The sequence below is a fragment of the Protobothrops mucrosquamatus genome, unplaced genomic scaffold (genome assembly GCF_001527695.2).
Source record: "Protobothrops mucrosquamatus isolate PMUCROS unplaced genomic scaffold, P.Mucros_1.0 scaffold_177, whole genome shotgun sequence".
Lineage (NCBI taxonomy): Eukaryota > Metazoa > Chordata > Lepidosauria > Squamata > Viperidae > Protobothrops > Protobothrops mucrosquamatus.
In genome coordinates this window covers 2,754,786-2,775,841 of record NW_015386253.1, presented here as the reverse complement: position 1 = coordinate 2,775,841, position 21,056 = coordinate 2,754,786, and the positions used below count along the sequence as shown (strand labels likewise).

Sequence of the window (21,056 nt, the reverse complement as noted above, 5' to 3'; positions counted from 1 at the left end):
TTTCTTACTTTTGGGGGGAGATTGAAGGATTATAGATGGGATATATTTGAGTGGTAATATTTTTTGTTTAGTAGTTGTTTCTATTTATAAATTTATATTTTAATGATACTATTAATTATATGAAATGAAAATTTTCTTTATGTTAATTAGGAAAGGATTATTGTTTAAATTACATATATAGATATAATAGTGTTTTTAACTATGTGAATTTATTTTTTTTCTTTTTAGTTCGTTTAAGGATTAGGTAGATTAAAAATTAGTATAGTTCTAATACTTTATTTGGAGTTAAAGGGGTGTGTAGATTGTTAGCATTATAATTGTTTTAATTGGATTAATGATTGTAGAAGAATTATGGAAATATGAACTTGATCCTGTATTCAGCTCCGGGAAGCCAAGGAGGGTATGGGGGGAAAGCTAAAGTTAATGTATTGTGTATATTGGAAGATGTATATTTTACAAAAAATAAAAAATTTAAGGAAAAAAAAAAAGAAGAAGCAACGGGTGGAAACTAACCAAAGAGAGAAGCAACCTAGAACTAAGGAGAAACTTCCTGACAGTTAGAACAATTAACCAGTGGAACAACCTGCCTCCAGAAGTGGTAATTGCTCCAATACTGGAAGTTTTTAAGAAGAAACTGGACAGCCATTTGTCCGAAACGGTATAGAGTTACCTGCCTGAGCAGGGGGTTGAACTTGATGACCTCCAAGGTCCCTTCCAACTTTACTACTACTACTATTATTGTTGTTGTTGTTGTTGTTGTTGTTGTTATTAAAGATGCTGAGATTGAGAAACACTAGATTATACTATTATATTGAAATTAAGAAAACTTGATGTAATAAGAAGTAGAAATCTGCTTGGTCCCTTAAAACCTGCATTTTGACTCAAAACAATATAATTCTATGATTTGTCTAAATTATATGGTTACCTAGTCATCTTGTGAGCATTGTTTGGGCTGGATATTTTGATTATTGGCATTATTGGATTTAATCAGCATTGATATTTTATTCTTGCAATGCTCCTATTGTGGTTCCATTGAGGACCATACGCTGAGTACGGCCGGTCAGCCAGCTATGGATCCATCTAGTGGTGATGCTGTCTAACCCGCATTTTTCTATCTTATCAAGTAGTAGGTTGTGATCTACTTTGTCAAATGCCTTACTGAAGACCAAGTAAATTATATCCACAGCATTCCTCTGGTCCACTAATTTTATCACTTGGTCAAAGAATGCAATAAGATTTGTCTGGCATGATCTGTTTTTGACAAACTCGTGTTGGCTTTTAGTAATGACTTTGTTTGCCTGTAAGTGTTCGCTGATTTGTTGTTTGATTATCTTTTCCAGAATCTTCCCAGGTATTGAGGTCAGGCTGATAGGTCTGTAATTTCCTGGGTCCTTTTCCCCCCCTTTTTTGAAGATGGGAACTACATCAGCTCTTTTCCAGTCCTCTGGCAGTTCCCCAGTGCTCCAGGATCTTTGAAAAATATAGTTTAGTGGTTCTGAGATCACATCTGCCAGTTCCTTGAGAACCTTGGGGTGTAATCCATCTTGTCCTGGTCATTTGAACTTGTCTAGGCTGGACAGGTGCTCACTTACCATTTTCTTGCCTATCTTAACTTGTATTTCTATTTTGTTTTTTATGGCACTATTTTTGATAGCTTGGTCTGTTTTTTCCCTTTTTTTTGCATTCGATAAGAACATGATATGCTTCTGTGAGAAATTAAAAGGGAGAAAAAAGTCACTAAAATGTAGAATGTTCTATCGCCAGAGTTCTATATTTTTTTTTAACAGATTCCTTGGCATTAAAAAGTTTGAAAATTCCTGATTTAGAACACAGTAGGATGGAGAGTGATTTTTGTGAGTTTCTCTAACATTTCCTTAAATAATTGAGAACTAGAAATCATTGTGGATTATTGCTAGATCTGTGTCTATCTTTGGCCTGCCTTTTTCAACTTTCTTTTTTTAATGTACTTTATTATTTTTTATAACATTCTTTAGTGCTTAGTAAAAAGCGTGTTGTCTAGATTCAATGTTTAAAAAACTCATGATTAATTTTATAATTCCATAATATGTTAATTAGTGATATATTTCTTTGATCTTCTCTTCATGCAATGGTATTCTTTTATCAACATTTAGCAAATATCATTCTTAAAATTCAATACATATAAAGTTAAATATAAACCTTTTTCTTGTATTTATACAAATAACAGTAACACTAGCACATAACATCTTTTTTTAAAATCTGTTTATATTTCAGTTGTATTTATAGTAATCATCTTATTAAATTAAGGCCTGCCTTTTTCAACCTTCTGAAATGCTTTACACTTTCTGCTAAATCTTTAATGTGAAAGGAAGAGGCAGGAGGCCCAGGTGCCATCTTGTCAGTGAGGTAAAGTAACATGGCAAGAAAAGAAATGTATCTTTGATATCCATTTGCTCATCCAATAAATCAAGCATCCTAAAATTGGTGCCTTCCAGATGGATTGGTATATAAGTCATTTTAGCTTCAAACTGATGGAAACTATAGTCCAGTGCACTTATTGGGGAAGTAAAAACTGCTAATAACTTCAGTGGACAAATTTTCTTGTACATGGAGAAAAATGGAAGTTGGTTTTACATACTCTTAACTTCCTTTATCTTCTGTTTCTTGTTTAGTTTCTAAAATGCCCAGCCAAGGCCATAAAACTACAAAATGCACTTCTGTTTTTTCAGTATGCACCCCAGTCAACGATTCTTCATGTTTTCCAATCTCGGTAGACTTCAGTACACTAAGTAGGGGTCGACTACAAGTTTATTGTAAAGAGCTGGGTCTTCGTGCCACAGGAAAGGTGAGAGAAGATTGTTCCAGAGTTCTGTCTTATTTTCTCACCACTATTGATTATTATATGAGAATCTGTATTTGCACAGTTGCAAACTCCTATGTGATTATTTCTTCCATTGAAAAAATGTCTGTTCATTGAATTGTTTATTCAAAACCAATTGCAATCACTCTTTTATTTTGCATTATATTTTTATATCAGCTTTCTCCAACTCAATCTCATTTAGATACGTTGGATTATGGTTATTGCTTTATTTATTGCATTTGTATACCTTGTGCTCAATATATGCATTGTGGCTTTATTTGAACTAGTTTGTTAGACTTGTTTAACAAAATACACTTGGAATTAGTGGGAATCCATCTGTCTTTTAGATTTGATAGAAGAGTTATTTCTATGAAACATAGGTGGGTTCCCTCATGCCTGCAGAACCCCATCAGCTTTGACATTGTGAATTGCCAATAAGTTCTTTCCCCTCCTTCTGATCCTGCCAGCAAAGGTGTCTGATATCACTCTGAGGATCATTGAAGCTACTGAACTGCCAGATAAATGTAATCATTTCATGAGAGGACTAAACTCCTGACATTAATTCTTACATCCTCCTATTACTGCAATTGTTATTTTTTTCTTCTCAGAATGTTGAACTTGTAGAAAGGCTGGAAGAGTATCATAAAAAATCTTCATTGAAAATCGCTTGTAATAAAGAAGAAACAAACAAGCCAGAAGAGAAATCTGACAGTCTTGAGGTTAGTTCCAGATATAGGTTGATGGGATTTCAGGAGGGAGACTTTATTTATTTGTTAAATTTGTTTGCCTCCTGTCTTGCTGTGGGGCTACTCTAGGCGGCTTACAATAATAAAAAGGACGAAAAATAAAAGGAGTGTAAACAGAACAGAAGTAAAATAATAGAACAATAAAATAAGCAATGACAAAGGAACACAATGAGAATAATACATCAATATGATAACCAAAAAGATGGGTAGGTGGAGAGCAGAGAGTAAGCAGGAGGGTGGGGGTTGAAATCTGTCATCAATCTAGCAACCACCTCTAGTGTGGAATTCTCTCATCTGGTCCTCAGGCCAACCAGCAAAGCCATATCTTCAGGCTCATGTGGAAAAATAGGAGGATATGGGCAGATCTTCTTACCTTACAGCAGTGGTTCTCAACCTTTTTAATGCCGCAATCCCCAACCGGTCGTAAGTCGAGGACTAAACTGGTCGTAAGTCGAGGACTAAACCGGTTGTAAGTCGAAGACTACCCAACCGGTCGTAAGTCGAGGACTTTCCCTGCCCGGGAGCACCGCGCATGCGTGGTTCCGCCCCCTGTGCTGGCCGAGGCGTAGCTGGCAAGCGGCAGAGACGGAGCAGGCCGACCACCAGCTGGCCCAGCTCAAGGGAGGTAAGGCACCCGCCGGAAAAGGGGGAAAAAATGGCGGACAGCCTTGCTTGGCGACCCCTGTGAAATGGTCGATCGACCCCAAATGGGGTCGCGACCCATAGGTTGAGAACCGCTGCCTTAGAGAGTAAGCTGTTCCAAAGGGCAGGCACTCTAGCAGATAAGGCTCTTCTTTTGAATCCTGATATTTGAAGTATTTTGACTGACAGGATCTGAAGTAGATCCTCGCTATTGGCTCTAGACGAAATACTACTAGAAAGAAGAAATGATTAGAAAGGAAGTTGGTAGAAATAATAACTTTGCTTAGAAGGACCAGGGCTTTTTGTTGTCATAGAACGCCCAGAGCGGAGTTCCGGCACCTTTTTTGGATGGAACCTTGTAGGGTAGGCAAGGCGGGTTGTATGATGTGTGTGAGTTCTGGCACTTTTTTTTTTTTTTTACAAAAAAAGCACTGAGAAGAACAATACCTGGCAACTCTAGGTGAGGAAAAATCAGGGTTTTTTTAAATAATGGAGGCAGACTTCTAGCTATAAATTTGTGAAAACAATTGCCATTTAACATTGGTGACATTTTATTATATAGATTGGTAATCTGCCTTAGCAAAAGGTAGCTACATATACTGCTTTCTGAGATAGTGAAAATAAGCCTTTCCATGAATACATATTGATAAATTTCTCATGATTGTTTCTGACTATAAAAGTTTCATTTAGCTATTTTATCTCTGAATAGTAAAAGATGGTAGTGAGCAATAAAATAGCCTTTTGCCTTGATGTTCTATCTGTGAGCATTCCAAATGTAGCTACGTATCTTTCGCAGAACAAATGATTTAGAAAGTCTATTCTATAATATTGCTAATTCTGATATCCATTTGCCCTTCCAGTCTCTTACAAAGACTGATTTTACAGACATGACCAAGAATATAGAAACAGACACCTCTGAAGAGAAAACAGGTAATCAGATCTTGGGTGGTAGGAAGAAGGGAAGGAGCCAGGGCAGAAATGAAAGCTTAGGAATAATAATGTATTGGTTGAAATAATTTGGGACTGTGTTCAAAATGATTAGATTCCACAGAACAGAATTAAGGAATACTAATAATACCAGATCTTGAGTCAGCCTTATTTATCTTTTAGATATGATCCGTGGTTGGTGTGTGGTCCATGGAGTGCAGTACTTTCCAGAATCCAGCTGGGTTCCTTTGTTACTTCACAGAGGCTTGGTTTGTGTCCAGGATGGAGAAAATATGGTCCCTTTTCATCTATCACCATCGAATATTCCTGTACCTGAGGGATTGTTGGACAACTATGTCTGCGTGGACTGTGTGCTCAGGTACAACTATCTACCCTCCTTATGAGTCCTCCGTTTCAAGAATGGAAAATGAACTTCTGATATACTGTTCTCAGCATCCTTTCTTATTGTCTGTGGGTGCAAGTGCAGCTGTTGAGATTCTAGTTCAGTGCTTGCTGTTTAATGCCTTACTGATTTATTATAGGAACCAAGAGAAACCAGAGAAAGATTCCATATGCCAGCAAATCCAAGAGAAAAGTGATACAGCTTATACATTCCAGACTGCTTTAAAAAAGAGGAAAACCACCTCTTCTTCATTCCTTGCAACTGATGGTGCTAAAGAAAAAAGAAGGTGAGTTGCATGTTTAAGGAACTACCAATCTCCAGAGTATTTGTAGGTTAGGGATTATAGTGATAAACATAATAAACCTTAACTTAATGGACCATTTGTGGGAAGTAGTGTGCATATAAGCAAAATTGCCCTTAGGTATAAATTTATCTAATTTGCATGAATTATGTCATTTACACAATTATATAATAAGTTACATCATCTACATATTTATTCAGATATATAAATTGCATCATTTACATTTCTAGGCTTAGGAAACAAAATAATTTGTTTGCAGATAAATCCAAATTAAAATGTAGTTTATTATGATATTGGAACTTTCAGTTATTTATGAATACTAGTGTATTTTTTAAAAAAAAAAATCAATGAAAAATTGAAATGCATATAAAAGATTGTTTGATTTTTGTTTTATTTAAGAATTAAAATAAGGATTTACTTTTTATCAGAACAAGAATATCATGCTGATAACAGCATCCTAACTATTCTTTGCCTCTTTCCTACTCAATGGAACTTATATATGGATAAAAAGCAGTCTTGCAGTCTCCAGGTTTGAAGCTCACATAAGTATCTTAAATTTGTTCAAGGAAGATTGAAAATATCATCAGCGCTAAAAAGAGAAAACCACCAAGATTGTTAGATTAGTGTTGACATATTGCTGATATTATACTGATATTGCTGATACTATAGAAAGGAAGTTGGTAGAAATAATAACTTTGCTTAGAAGGACTAGGGCTTCTTTTTGTCATAGAACGCCCAGAGCGGAGTTCCGGCACCTTTTTGGGATGGAACCTGGTAGGGTAGGCAAGGCGGCTGATAGTAATATCGCCTATTTCTGTTTTTAAAAAGCAAATACAGATTAGGAAATCAGATAAATCCAGTTGATCCTGGAGGCTTCTTACTGCTTACTTTTCCTCTAACTACTCTTGCCCTAAAAAAAGACCTGCTGTATCCTGCTGTTTTTCAACCACAAATATGTCTTCTGAAATGTAGGTAGAATACTGTGAATATTATAAATATTGAAAGAATTACACCATCTATTACACCATCTATTCTGTTACATTGAAAAAGTTGTATTTTTGTTTGTCATTAAAATTTTATACTTTCAAATACTGGAGTTTCATAGTGATTCCAGTTAAAACATATAAATGACTAATTATATTAAACTAACGTACATTAGTTAGTTTAAAAACCTGTTCAACAAAACACTTTTTACGCTCTGAAATGTCAACAAGAAAGTTGAGTCCCTGAATTTGATTAGGAGCACATTTGACAGACCAGGTGGCTGTAGAGTCAAGTCACTCATAGCTTAGGTGACCCACTCCAGAGAACTTTAATGAACAGGGAGGTTGAGGATAGTAATGATGATATCAGATAATCATTCTCTAAACTAAAATGAGCTTAGGTAAGCATTTTTTGTCCTGAAATATTTTTTTTTCCTGAATTAGATACATAGACGGTGGAATACGTTTACATGCATAATCCTCAATTAATGACCACTTGTTCAGCAACCATTCAAAGTTAAGATAGCACTGAACTAGGAGACTTGTTTGTTTGTTTGTTTGTTTAATTTTTACTCCATCTTTATTTCTTTATAAGTAACTCAAGGCAGCAAATGTTACTAATACTGCTTCCTCCTCCTATTTTCTCCACAACAGCAACCTTGTGAACTGAGCTGGGCTGAGAGACAGTGACTGGCCCAAAGTCACCCACCAGATGTTTATTACTGCTCCTTGTTGTTATGGCCATTGTAGCATCCCTGCAGGCAAAACAATTGCCACTCAAACTTTTGGCAACTTGCTCGCAGTTACGATAGTGGCAACATTCCATGGCTCACATGATCCCTCATTGTGACCTTCACTGCCAGCAAAATTAATCAGAAAGCTGGCAGGTCAGAAATAACTGCCACATGACATTACGCTTTATGATCACATTACTTAGCAACTGAGCTGCCGTTCCTAGTTACCAGCAGCCGTGAATTGTTAAGTGAGGATTGCCTATATATAAAATGTTTATGCAGCAGAACATGATACTACAGATATATATGTTATCCAGGAGAGGATAAGATATAAAGCAAATTCCAGATCCTTTCAGTCACCATTTCTCCTATCACATTCTTAACTTAACAATAAGTCAGGTGTTTGTTTTTATATACAGGGGAATAATAATTAGAAAGGTCTTATTTTACAGTAACTTGGAGGAATGATATTGCATCACTTGGCTAATACCTCTTCTTTCACATTATCCTTTACCTGCAGAACTATAGAGATTAGAAAGCTATACCAGCCCCAAGAGGACCAGGCCTATGCTCAGCGGGTAAGTGTCAAGCAATGAGGGGGAGGGGAAGGTGTTACTAAGTCCTCAGTAGTAGCATTCTGCTTGTATGGCTGCTTAGGGAAATTCACTAAAACAGTGGTGTTGTGATTTAAAAATGGTTTAAATAAATTCATGAAGAATATCAGTGATCATTAGTCAGGAAAATATATTACTTCTAAATCAGGCAATAAAACTCTTCAGTATTGGTTCATTAGGAAGATACTTGAGAAAGTGTCCTTTTGTTTTTGTGGGCTCCTCATAGACTTCTCATTTATTTATTGGGTGGCACAAATTTGATCCAATATTGTGAGGCTTTTAGGGGTTTCTCTTTCATTCCTAAACTTGACTCTGTCCCATATAGGAATATGTGTCTAAGATCAGCTGTTCCTTTCTCAAATATTTTCATCATTTTAACCAGTAATCTAGTTTGGTTGATTTGCAGGTAGGAAAGGAAGAACCTTCAGTATCAGATATGGATATAACTCATTTCCCAAAGGCTATTTGGATAGCCTAATAATTGATTAATAATATAACCTAATAATCACTTCCCAATTATTAGGAATATATAGCCTACTAATAGCCTAATATCATATAGCCTAACCATCGTCTAATAATTACTTCCCTCCATGTAGATGTAGTATCATTAAGGACTATGCATTGTGTAACTAACTGACAAACCGTACACAAGAGTGGTCATTAATGGTACTAGATCCACATGGAGGGAAGTAAGCAGTGGGGTACCACAAGGTTCTGTCTTAGGCCCAGTACTCTTCAATATCTTCATAAATGACTTAGATCAGGGATTGAAGGGGAACTCATCAAATTTGCAGATGATGCTAAATTGGCAGGAATAGCCAACAGAAGACAAACTCCAGATCCAAAAACGATCTTGACTTGAACAATGGGCCCCATTCAACAAAATGAAATTTATTGTAGAGAAATGCAAGATTTTATACTTAGGCAGGAAAAGTGAAAGATATAAGTACAGATTATGTGAAACCTGGTTCAAAAACAGTAACTATGAGACGGATCTTGGATGGGCGATCACTTAAATATGAGCCAGCAGTGCACTGCAGCGGCCCAAACAGCTAATACAATCCTTGGTTGCATAAACAGAGGCATAGAGTCAAATTACATGAAGTATTAGTACTGCTTTATAAAACCTTACTAATACACTTGGAATATTGCATCCAGTTTTGGTCACCACATTAAAAAAAAGATGTTGAGACTTTGGAAAAAGTGCAGAGAACTGCAACTAAGATGATTAAGGTCACAGAAACTAAAACATATGAAGAACAGTTGCAGGAATTGGATATGGCTAGTCTAGAGAAAAGAAGGATTAGGAGTGACATGATATCAGTGTTCCAGTATTGGAGGGGCTGCAATAAAGAAGAGGGAGTGAACTTATTTTCCAAAGCACCAGAAGGGAAGACAAGATGGATGGATGGAAATTATTCAAGGAGAGATTCTACCTGGAATTAAGGAGAAACTTCCTAACAGTGAGAACAGTTTAATCAGTGGAACAGCTTGCCTTCAGAAATTGTGGGTGCTTCGTCGTTGGAGGTTTTTAAGAAGAGACTGGACAGCCACTTGTCTGAAGTGTTATAGTGTCTAGTGGCTTTTCAACCTTTTCACCCATTGTACCACTTTTAGGATATGGCAATATCCGAGTACCATCAGTCGCCTAGCAAGGTGTCAAAAACTTGATGATCCCCCCCAAAAAAAGGAAAAAAAGTGATAAAGTACAGATACTCCTCACTTACAACAGTTCGCTTAGTGAATGTTCGAAGTTACAACGGCACTGAAAAAAGTGACTTATGACCATTTTTCACACTTATGACCATTTCAGCATTCCCAGGGTCATGTGATTTACATTCGGATGCTTGGCAACTGATTCATATTTATGATGGCTGGAGTGTCATGTGATCCCTTTTGCAATCTTTTGACAAGCAAAGTTAATGGGGAAACCAGATTCACTTAACAACCTTTTATATCAGGTGTCAAACTCAATTTCATTGAGGGCCGCATTAACATTGGTTACTGTCGGGGGGGGGTGTCTTCCTTTTTCCCTCCTTCCCTACCTCCCTCCTCATTCCTATCTCCTTTCCTTCTTCCTCTTCTTTCCCTCCTTCTCATTCCCATCTTCTTCCTTTCTTCCTTCCCTCCTTCTCATTCCCATCTCCTGCCTGCCTGCCTGCCTGCCTGCCTGCACGCGCTGATCCTGGCACTTCTGCTGAGCCCTGACAGCTGATTGGCACTTCTGCAGAGTTGTCAGGGTTCAGCAGAAGCGCCAGGATCAGCACCGGGCTCCAGCTGATCCTGGCGCTTCTGAGCCCCGCAGAAGCACCAATCAGCTGGAGCCTGGTGCTTATCCTGGTGCTTCTGCTGAGACCTGACAGCCCTGCAGAAGTGCCGATCAATTGGAGTCCAGTGCTGATCCTGTTGCTTCTGCTGAGCTCCGCAAAAGCGCCGATCAGTTAGAGCCCGACGCTGATCCTGGCACTTTTGCTGAGCCCTGCAGCTCCAGCCGTCTCTTGTAGCTGCTTCAGCTCATTCCTCTCCCCGCTACCACTTCTCTAGGATGGTCACGTACCACCTTCCAGGTGCCAATGTATCTAGGTTGAAAAGCCCTGGTCTAGAAGACCTCCAAGGTCCCTTCCAGGTTTATTCTGTATCAAGTATGTATTGAGTCAAACTTAATAATAATAATAACAACAACAACAATAATAATGATGATGATGATGATGATAAAGTTGGAAGGGACCTTGGAGGTCATCAAGTCCAACCCCCTGCTCAGGCAGGAAACCCTATACCATTTCGGACAAATGGCTGTCCAGTTTCTTCTATAAAACTTCCAGTGTTGGCGCATTCACCGCTTCTGGAGGCAGGTTGTTCCACTGGTTAATTGTTCTAACTGTCAGGAAGTTTCTCCTTAGTTCTAGGTTGCTTCTGTCTTAACTTAAAAACTTTTTATATTGTTTAATTAGCAACTTAATGCTAATAATGAAGCCATTTTTCTCATGCAGGTGGATGGGCTCCTTTCCAAGATGGCCAAGGGAGAGCTTGGTATGGATCGAGCTTTGCGTCCTCTCCAGCCCCTCGTTGTTCACTCTCCAACTCCATATGAAAAAATTTCACCTAGTGCTTTACATGGGATGGACTATCTGGACCTTCAAATTCAGAAAAATTAAATAGGTAGGGATTTCTGTTTTGTTAGGCTAGGTATGGCACAGACTTCAGCCTGGAATGGATATCTTTCATCCTTGATTAACAGCTGAGAAATTTCTGATATTGTCTAATACCAAGATGCAAAAAAGGAGCTAGCATGAAAGATGCATGCTGATTTTTTTCGTGGCATTTGTGACATGGTGAAGCCATCCATGCAGGTGTCCCAAATATGCCTCTTCAAAAGTCAATTGGAATTTCTGTGTGGGGTTTTTTTCTGTTGAAAAGTTTTGCTTCTCATCCAAGAATATCTTTAGTTCTTGGATGAGAAACGAAAGGTCTTCAAGAGGGGGGGGGACACAGAAGGTCAGTTGTCTTTGGGAACTGAGAATCTCTGCAGACATCCATGTAGATATTTTTGCTTTTCAGTTGGCTTGTTGCAGAGCTTGTGCTGTTTAAGTGTGAGAGGACATGAACAGCCCAGTGTCTCTTCCATGACTAAGGGAGAATTAGAACCTAATGTCTTTGCTCTTATATTCATAGTGATTTGAATCTTGTTACTTAAAAGGAAAGGAAATGTGTGGCTACACTCTGTGAATAATACAACTCTTGTAATTTTTGATATTGAATAATAAAAAACTATATTTTGAAATACTTTTTAAGTGGTAACTTTAGTGTTCTTATTTCTCATGTCTTGTTACTGTTGATCCTTTCAACAAGCTCCTTTGCTGAGGATAGCCTTTGACAATACTGTAACTCAGAGTCTCATTCCCCTTCAGTCCTGGAAAAAGAAGAAAATGTTTTTTCTATGGTTTTCCAAATAAGTTTTTATTTCTTTTAATTTGATAAGTTCCCAAAAAACAAGTATAAAAAGGGCCCTCAATCTGTCTTTTCTTTTTTCATCCCTTTCAGCTAAGCCATTTTCCAATTCATCAAGCAAGCTTAGGGCTACCCAGAAAGATAATTCTCTTTATGTCTATTCCTTTCTCCCTCTTAAATAAGAAATCTTTTCTCTTTCCTTTCTCACTAACAAAGCAACCTCTCTTGCTTTATATTATATTCCCTAGTTTGGAGTCTAGTTTGGCTGCTCCTCTTACATATGTCTGCATATGTATTTATGAATGCTACATTTTTAAGAGACATTTGTAAATCTCTAGCTATAGTATTTCTTTGCTATAGCAAGAAGCCATAATGTTACATTTTTCTGCTTTTTCCTTGAATTTACTTGCTTCTCCACCTTTGAACTAACTTTGTCTTTCTCTCACTGAACTAAATTCATTAAATACCGTGAACAGCTGAAGATTTCTGTATAATTGCTATTTGCATCTCACTGGATACGAAGTATTAATGGCTTTGTATGCTATTAGCTTCAATAATTATTTAATACATTTTATAGATTAATTATTAATTATGGTTTCATTTTTTTTCCTTCTAGAATGCATATACCTGTTTAATAACCCATTGTGGTCAGGTTCTCAACACAACTGGTGTTGTAGAAAAATTTACTTTGTATGACTATGATTAAGCAAATATATCTTAGCTGTTTTATAAACCTAGCCTTCACTTAAATTTGTGAACTAAATTATTTGAGGATTTGCTTGTTATCTTATTTTGTTGAGCCCCATCCACCTCAAGAAAAGTCTCCCTTAAGCTTTACTGGGGCAGAAGAGGGAACAGCTGAGAGCAAAAACTATTATTGACTTCGAACTGCCAGCTGTCATTGGAAAATATAGTTATAGCAGGAGGTTTTAAGAATGACAGAGCTCATGACAGAAATTGCTTGATAGAAATTGGCTACTCTCCTAGGAGAAAGCATTGTATGGAAAAGGTCATTAAGCTAAATTTAGAGTTGAAAGCAACTGTTGGATGCTAAAATGAATTTGGATTCAGATGGGATTTATAATATAAAAATAAACTTGGTAAGGTTAGTGCTTTCCTGAAATGATTGTTACCCAAATTCTTATCTCCCTATTAATTATTGAATGTCAGTACTTCTAATAAATCACCAATTTTCATTAATAAAAGTCTCTCAACAGCTAAAATCTTCTGCTAAATATCCTGGCATTCTCAACCAAGTCCTCTCCTTAGTGGAATATGCATATGCAAGTGAAAAAACCTATTTGGCCAGCCCTTGTCTCAAGTAGAGAAGTGATTAAATGGGCAATTATACATTATATTTCAGTAATTAGAATGAATATTATTCATCATAACCTTCAGAATTTGCATTTATTTGTTAGTTTTAAACCTGCTCTGCATTCAGGAACTACTGGTTCTTAAATGTATACTATATATCATGACTTCTTTATATTTAATCACTTTTGCCTACAGTTGATGACATTACATGCACCTTAAGACAAATTGTTAGCACTGACTGAGTTCCTTGTCCATCTATTTTTAAACCTCATTAAAATATTATTAGATGGCTAATTATTGGATGGCTAATCTGTAGCAAAGCAAAACACTAGTCTCTGATACCATCTTTCATTCTAAGAAAGTTCCCAAAACATTCTTAGAAAACAAAAATAGTGGATGATTGCAGATTTTTTAAAAAAGCCTTCAACCAGGGGCAGTCTACCCATAAAGCAAATTAAGCAGTTGCTCAGATGCCAATTGTGCAGTTTGCCTAGATTGACAGTTGTTGTTGTTAATTGCGAAGTCGTGTCCGACCCATCGCGACCCCATGGACAACGTTCCTCCAGGTCTTCCTGTCCTCTACCATCTACTGCTTCAGTGACTCCATCCAGCCACCTCATTCTCTGTCGTCTCCTTCTTCTATTGCCCTCAATCTTTCCCAGCATTAGGCCCTTCTCCAGTGAGTCCTTCCTTCTCATTAGATGGCCAAAGTATTTGAGTTTCAACTTTAGGATCTGGCCTTCTAAAGAGCAGTCGGGGTTGATCTCTTCTAGGACTGATCGGTTTGAACGCCTTGCAGTCCAAGGGACTCGCAGGAGTCTTTTCCAGCACCATAGTTCAAAGGCCTCAATTCTTTGTCGCTCAGCCTTTCTTATGGTCCAACTTTCACATCCATACATTGCAACTGGGAAAACCATGGCCTTGACTATACGCACTTTTGTTGGCAGGGTGATGTCTCTGCTTTTTAATATGCTGTCTAGATTTGCCATAGCTTTCCTCCCCAGGAGCAAGCGTCTTTTAATTTCTTGGCTGCAGTCCCCATCTGAGGTGATCTTGGAGCCCAGGAAAATAAAATCTGTCACTACCTCCATTTCTTCCCCATCTATTTGCCAGGAATAGAGAGGGCTGGATGCCATGATTTTGGTTTTCTTAATGTTGAGTTTCAAGCCAACTTTTGCACTCTCCCGCATTAAGAGGCTCTTTAGTTCCTCTTCACTTTCTGCCATTAGAGTGGTATCATCTGCATACCTTAGGTTGTTGATATTTCTCCCGGCAATCTTAATTCCAACTTTTGATTCATCTAGGTCTGCCTTTCTCATGATGTGCTCTGCATATAAGTTAAATAGGCAGGGTGACAGTATACAGCCTTGCCGGACTCTTTTCCCAATTTTGAACCAATCAGTGGTTCCGTGTCCAGTTCTCACTGTTGCTTCTTCACCTACATATAGATTTCTCAAGAGACAAATAAGATGGTCTGATATCTCTTTAAGAACTTACCACAATTTGTGATCCACACAATCAAAGGCTTTAGCATAGTCAATGAAGCAGACATAGATGTTTTTCTGGAACTCCTTAGCTTTCTCCATGATCCAGCGTACGTTGGCAATTTGATCTCTAGTTCCTCTGCCTCTTTGAAATCCTGCCTGTATTTCTGGTAGTTCTCGATCCACATACTGCTGGAGTCTAGCTTGTAGGATTTTAAGCATAACTTTACTAGCATGTGAAATGAGTGTGATAGTTTGAACATTCTTTGGCATTGTCTTTCTTTAGAATTGGAATGTAAACTGATCTTTTCCAATCCTATGGCTACTGTTGAGTTTTCCAAATTTGCTGGAAAATTGAGTGTAGTACTTTTACCGCATCGTCTTTTAAGATTTTGAATAGCTCAGCTGGAATACTGTCATCTCCTCTAGCTTTGTTCTTGCTCAGATTTCCTAAGGCCCATTTCACTTCACATTCTAGGATGTCTGGCTCGAGGTCAGTGACCACCCCATCGTGGTTTTCTGGGACGTTAAACTCGTTCTTGTATATTTCTTCTGTGTAGTTTTGCCACCTCTTCTTAATCTCTTCTGCCTCTATTAGGTCCCTGCCATTTTGGTCCTTTATCATGCCCATCTTTGCATGAGACGTTCCCTTCATATCCCCAATTTTCTTTCTTTTTTTTTTTCAAATTTTTATTAATTTTCAAATAAACAAATTCTAAATACAAATATGGTGTACATTAATAATAAAAAAACATATTAAACATAACCATATTTTCAGAGGTGTTCGGCAGCCCCCCCCTGCATCCGCCCTCTCTTTCACCCTTCCTACCTACTTCCCTCCTCCTCTCCTCCCCTCCTCCCCACACCTCCTCCTCTCTTTCAACTATCCTACACATCCCACCTCCTTCCTTTCCTCATCCTTCGGATGCAGTTTGGGGGTGCTAATCGAGCACCTCCTCTTTAAAAAAATAAAATAAAATACATTATTCTATAACATATTAATACACCAAATTTTGCATATCTCTACCCCCCTCATCCCCCCTTCCCCCCCGGACTTCCCAGAACTGAGTACAGGGATAAGCACATATCATCACATATCTAAATAATACTATCCAAACATAATACAATCAAGTATTAACATACTTTAACTCTATTATACAATAATAAACATAAATATAAAAAATGTATATAACATATAAATTATAATACATAAATAAGAATAATAAAAAATCTAATCAAAAGCTATATAATAATTATTCATTTCATACTTTCTCTGAATATAATCTATCCATCTTTTCCAAACCAAAATAAATTTCTCTTGAGTTTGATCTTTCAAATATGCGGAAATCTTGACCATTTCTGCAAAATACGACACCTTCAGTTTCCATTCATCCATAGTAGGTAATACATCCTTCTTCCAATTTTGAGCAACCAATAATCTTGCTGCTGTTATACAGTACAACATCAGATTCATTTCTTTAAGATCCAAATTTTCCATAATACCGAATAAAAATAATTGCGGTGTAAATTTTATCTTTTTCTTAAAAATCTGTTGGATGTTCCACCAGATCTTAATCCAAAAAGCCTTCCCATCCCTACATGTCCACCAAATATGATAGTAAGTTGCATCTAAATTACCACATTTAGGCTGCAAATTAGGATACATGCAAGACAATTTTGGGGGATCTAAATGCCACCTATAAAACAGTTTATAAAAATTTCCCTTAAATTCTGTGCTTGAGTAAACTTCACATTTCTTACCCAAATTACTTCCCATGTGTCCAGCCAGCATAATTGGTTCTTGAATATTTTGAGCCCATTTAATCATACAATCTTTAACTAATTTTGTTTCAGAATCCAATTCTATTAAAACGCTATAGATTCTCCTGATATGAGCTCTACTTTGATCTTTAATCTGCTTTATCAAGTTCACATCCTCCAAAGTTAAACCAAGCTTTTGATCTATACGCCACCTATCAACCAATTGACAATATGAGAACCAGGAATGGAGAATATTATCTCGTTTCAAATCTTCCAATAATTTAAATTGCCAGTCCTGTCCCCTTGAAGTGAGTAAATCCTTATAAGCAATCCCCTCCAGTTTAACTCCCCTTGTAATTCCTTGTATTGCATGTCCTGGAATTGCCCAAATTGGAATTTTAGAATTTAAGTTATAATAATGCTTCTTCCAAACTCGCAAAAGTGCAGTTCTTAAAATACGAGTTTTAAAAACTTGATCAACTTTCTTGTCAAAAAATAAATAAGCATGCCATCCATAAAATAAATCCCAACCTTCAAGAATCAATATATCTCTATTAGTTAAATTAATCCAGTCACTAATCCAAGTTAAAGCCACCGCATCATAATATAATTTTAAATTTGGGGCTTTGAGTCCCCCTCTTTCCCGTGCATCTTGCATAATTTTAAATTTAACCCTCGGCTTTTTGCCCTGCCAGATAAACCTATTGATACCTCTTTGCCACACCTCCAAATTTGAATCTTTTTTTAAAATAGGTATCATTTGAAACAAAAAAAGAAACTTATGGAGAATGTTCATTTTAACCACTGAGATTCTCCCCAACAGTGATAGCTGTAACTTTTTCCATTCATCTAAATCCTTTTGAACTTTTTACTATTGAAAAGATGTCTCAAAGGTTCTATCATTTCTTCTGATAACATTTTATAATATATTGCTGTTAAACCATCTGTACCAGGAGCTTTACCAACTTTTAATTGTTTAATTGCCTCTATAATCTCATCAGACACAATTGGACAGTTCATCACTCCTTGTTGTTCATCTGAAAGTTTAGGAAAATTTGCTTGCTGCAAATATCTGTCTATTTCAGAAAGTTGTATATTTTCAGAGGCATATAGTTTTGAAAAATATTCCAAAAAAGCCTTTTTAATCAAATCTTGTTGAAAAACTTCTTTACCTTTATAGTTTATTTTCTCTATAATTCTTAATTTTTGTTTCTTACGTAATTGATAAGCCAACCATCTGCCAGGCTTATTTGCATTGCAAAAAGTATTATGTTTCATATACCTCAAATTAACTGCAATCTGATCTGCCATTAACATATTAAATTGTTCCTTCAACATAGCAATAGAGACCTTTAAATTATTGTCCATTGGGTTTAAAATAAGAGTTTTTTCTTTTATTTTAATCTCCTCCTCCAAGTCTCTACGTTTTTGTATCTGCTTTCGTCTTTGCGCAGTATTCATTGAAATTAGAGCACCTCATATAAGCCTTACTAGCATCCCATACCATTGACATAGAAGTGCCCATATTCATATTCAACATAAAAAAATCTCTTAAATGATCTTTAAGTTTCTGCAAATTACTCTCATGTCTTAGTAAAGTCTCATTTAATCTCCAAGTCCTTCTATTTCCTTCTTCAGGTGAAAGTTCCATCCACACAGGACTATGATCTAATAAGGTCCTAGAAAAAATCTTCACTTTCTTAACCCTAGAAAGTAAATCATTAGTTATTTAAAAAAAGTCAATTCTAGAGTGAGAATGATGTCTATCTGAAAAAAAAGTAAAGTCACTTTCTCCTATATTCCGATCTCGCCAAATATCTCTTAATTCCAAATCCTCCTGCAATGCAAAAAAAGTTTTAGGCAATTTAACTTGAGTCAGCACTTTAGAAGAAGTCTTTTTATCTTTCATAGGGTCTATAACACCATTCCAATCTCCCATCATAATAACAGATTTATAATCCAATTGAATTATCTTCTGATGCAAAAGTTTATAAAATTGTTTCTGCTGCTGATGCTGATTAGGTGCATATAAGCCAACAATGAGACATTTCTTTCCATTCAATAAAAACTCAATAAGTACAAATCTTCCTTCTAAATCAAAGTCTATTAATTTTGGCAGTAATTCTTTCTTAACATAAAGAACCACACCTGCTTTTTTCTTCGCGGCTGGAGCAATGAAATGAAGTCCCAATCTAGAATTAATCAAATACTTTTGATCTTTCGAAGTAATGTGCGTTTCTTGCAAACATATAATATCATTTTTATATTGTTTCAAATAATGAAATATTTTCTTTCTTTTTTGTGGCGAATTCAAACCATTTACGTTCAATGTCATCAACTTAACCATCCTTCGGCTTGTGAAGCTTCTGGAGCATTCCTTGTAAATCTGTCATCACAGATCTCTTTGGTCTTGCCCCTCCCACAGGCTCTGAAGTAAATGAATATGTTTTAGGTGCAAGTTCTTTTTGTTGTTCTTTCTCCTTACATTTATAAGCTGCACGGGTCATTCTTTGCTCCTTTGGATCTTCTTTTGCTTCAAACAATTGTTGATTCTGAAAATCTCCTGCATATGGTGATACAGCTCCAGGCAATTCAACAAGTAGTTGTTCCGTTAAGTCTTCCATTCCTTTGGATCGCGATGATGATGGTGAGTCAGCTTTCAGGACCGTTAAGTAAAAGTCTTTAGCCTTTTGAACCGTGTTTAATTTATAACGAGTCCCCACATGACTCACTATAATTCCAACAGGAATATCCCATCTAAAAGGCATCTGCTGCTTCTTTAACTCCTGAGCCAAAAAAGCAAATTCCTTCCTCTTTCTTAAAATTTTTGGAGGTATTTCTTTTAAAAGTATAACATCTTGAGCAGCAATCTGAAATCTCTGCTGGTAAAAAGCCTGTATAATTTCATTGCGACGTGTTCTTCTGGAAAAGTAAACAACAACATCTCTGGGTAATTTTCTCTGGCGTGCAATCCAGGAATTAACTCTATAAGCTTTTTCAATTTCTCCAAAAATTACTTCGGGATTGCACTCCAAAACCAAAGCCAGAGCTGCAGCTATTTCCTCTTTTAATTTCTCCTGTAAATCTTCCTTTAATCCTCTAATCCTCAGAGCATACTCCATATCTCTATATTGTGACATTACAATATCATTTTGAGCAATTTCCACACCTTCTTCTACTTTTTCAAGTCTATCCTCCATTCCTTCCATTTTCTCCACTATTTCATCCACTCGTCCCTCTATGCGATCTACATGAGCCGCAAAACCATGAAAGATTTGCGATATATTCTCACAAAGTTCTTCATTTTTCTTGCTAAGGAGCTCCTCTGTTTCCATTCTAACTTGTTTTACTGTCTGCTTTGAATCCTGCGCCAAAGCAACCTGTAAATCTTTCAGTGTGATAGACGGGGGAGGTGAAGGTGGTGGAGATTTAGGTTTCTGTTGCGGAATTTGCACAACTGGAGAAGAAATAGCTGTTTTAGGCAATGCAGAAGTTCCAATACGTTTAGAAGCCATTCTGCAAACTTCTTCTGAGTATAATTATATATAATTCAAAGCATAAAACAGCAAGTATATAGTTGAACTTTCAGTGAACTTAAAAAAGTCTTTATAATATATCAATCCACAACCGGAAGAAGAGTGAAAGTTTTTCTTATAACACAAAGAAACGGCTCGTCCGCAGCCATTTTCTTCTCAATTTAATTTATGGTAAGTAAGGAAGATGCCAATAAATCTTCTGAGTTAAAGTCTTAATTCAACTAAAATCCAGTTCTGGTCAGTTCCGTCTGTTGATAATTTTACTCACAATCTGAAGTCTCTGTAATTAACAGAAGTGGAGGCAACGTCTGGCTTCGCTCCAAGAACAAAGACATCCCGAGCTGCGGAGATAAATCTGGACTCCGGAGGAGTTCTCACCTTCATCCCCCCAAAATTGCTCTTGGGAGAACTAGGGAACTCTATTCCTATCCAGAAAAAACTTGCTTTCTCTCCTTCTCCCAGGGAGAAAGCTCCGAGCCGCCAAACAGCTGATGGATGCTGTTTAAGCGTACTTTGATGCAGTCCCGGGCGGGAGGCTAAAAAAAAGCCTCCATCGGCGTGGCCGTCGCCATTGGAAGCCATATCCCCAATTTTCTTGAAGAGATCTCTGGTCCTCCCTATTCTATTGTTTTCTTCTATTTCTTTGCACTGTTCATTTAAGAAGGTATTCTTATCTCTTCTAGCTATTCTCTGGAATTCTGCATTCAATTGGGTGTATCTTTCTCTTTCTCCTTTGTCTTTCACTTCCCTTCTTTCCTCAGCTATTTGCAAAGCTTCCTCAGACAGCCATTTTGCTTTCTTGCATTTCTTTTTCTTTGGGATGG

General features: G+C 36.9%; 1 protein-coding gene across 1 annotated transcript in view; it reads left to right on the top strand.

Moving 5' to 3' along the window:
- LOC107293755 overlaps positions 1-21,056 on the top strand; it is a 59,524-nt gene that overhangs the window by 7,133 nt on the left and 31,335 nt on the right. Inside the window, exons 2-8 of the mRNA XM_015822934.1 lie at positions 2,709-2,824; positions 3,448-3,558; positions 5,088-5,157; positions 5,338-5,533; positions 5,697-5,843; positions 8,096-8,153; positions 11,180-11,348. Coding sequence (XP_015678420.1) covers positions 2,709-2,824; positions 3,448-3,558; positions 5,088-5,157; positions 5,338-5,533; positions 5,697-5,843; positions 8,096-8,153; positions 11,180-11,344 — 863 coding nt within the window. The 3' untranslated portion in view covers positions 11,345-11,348. The remainder of the gene's footprint in view (positions 1-2,708; positions 2,825-3,447; positions 3,559-5,087; positions 5,158-5,337; positions 5,534-5,696; positions 5,844-8,095; positions 8,154-11,179; positions 11,349-21,056) is intronic.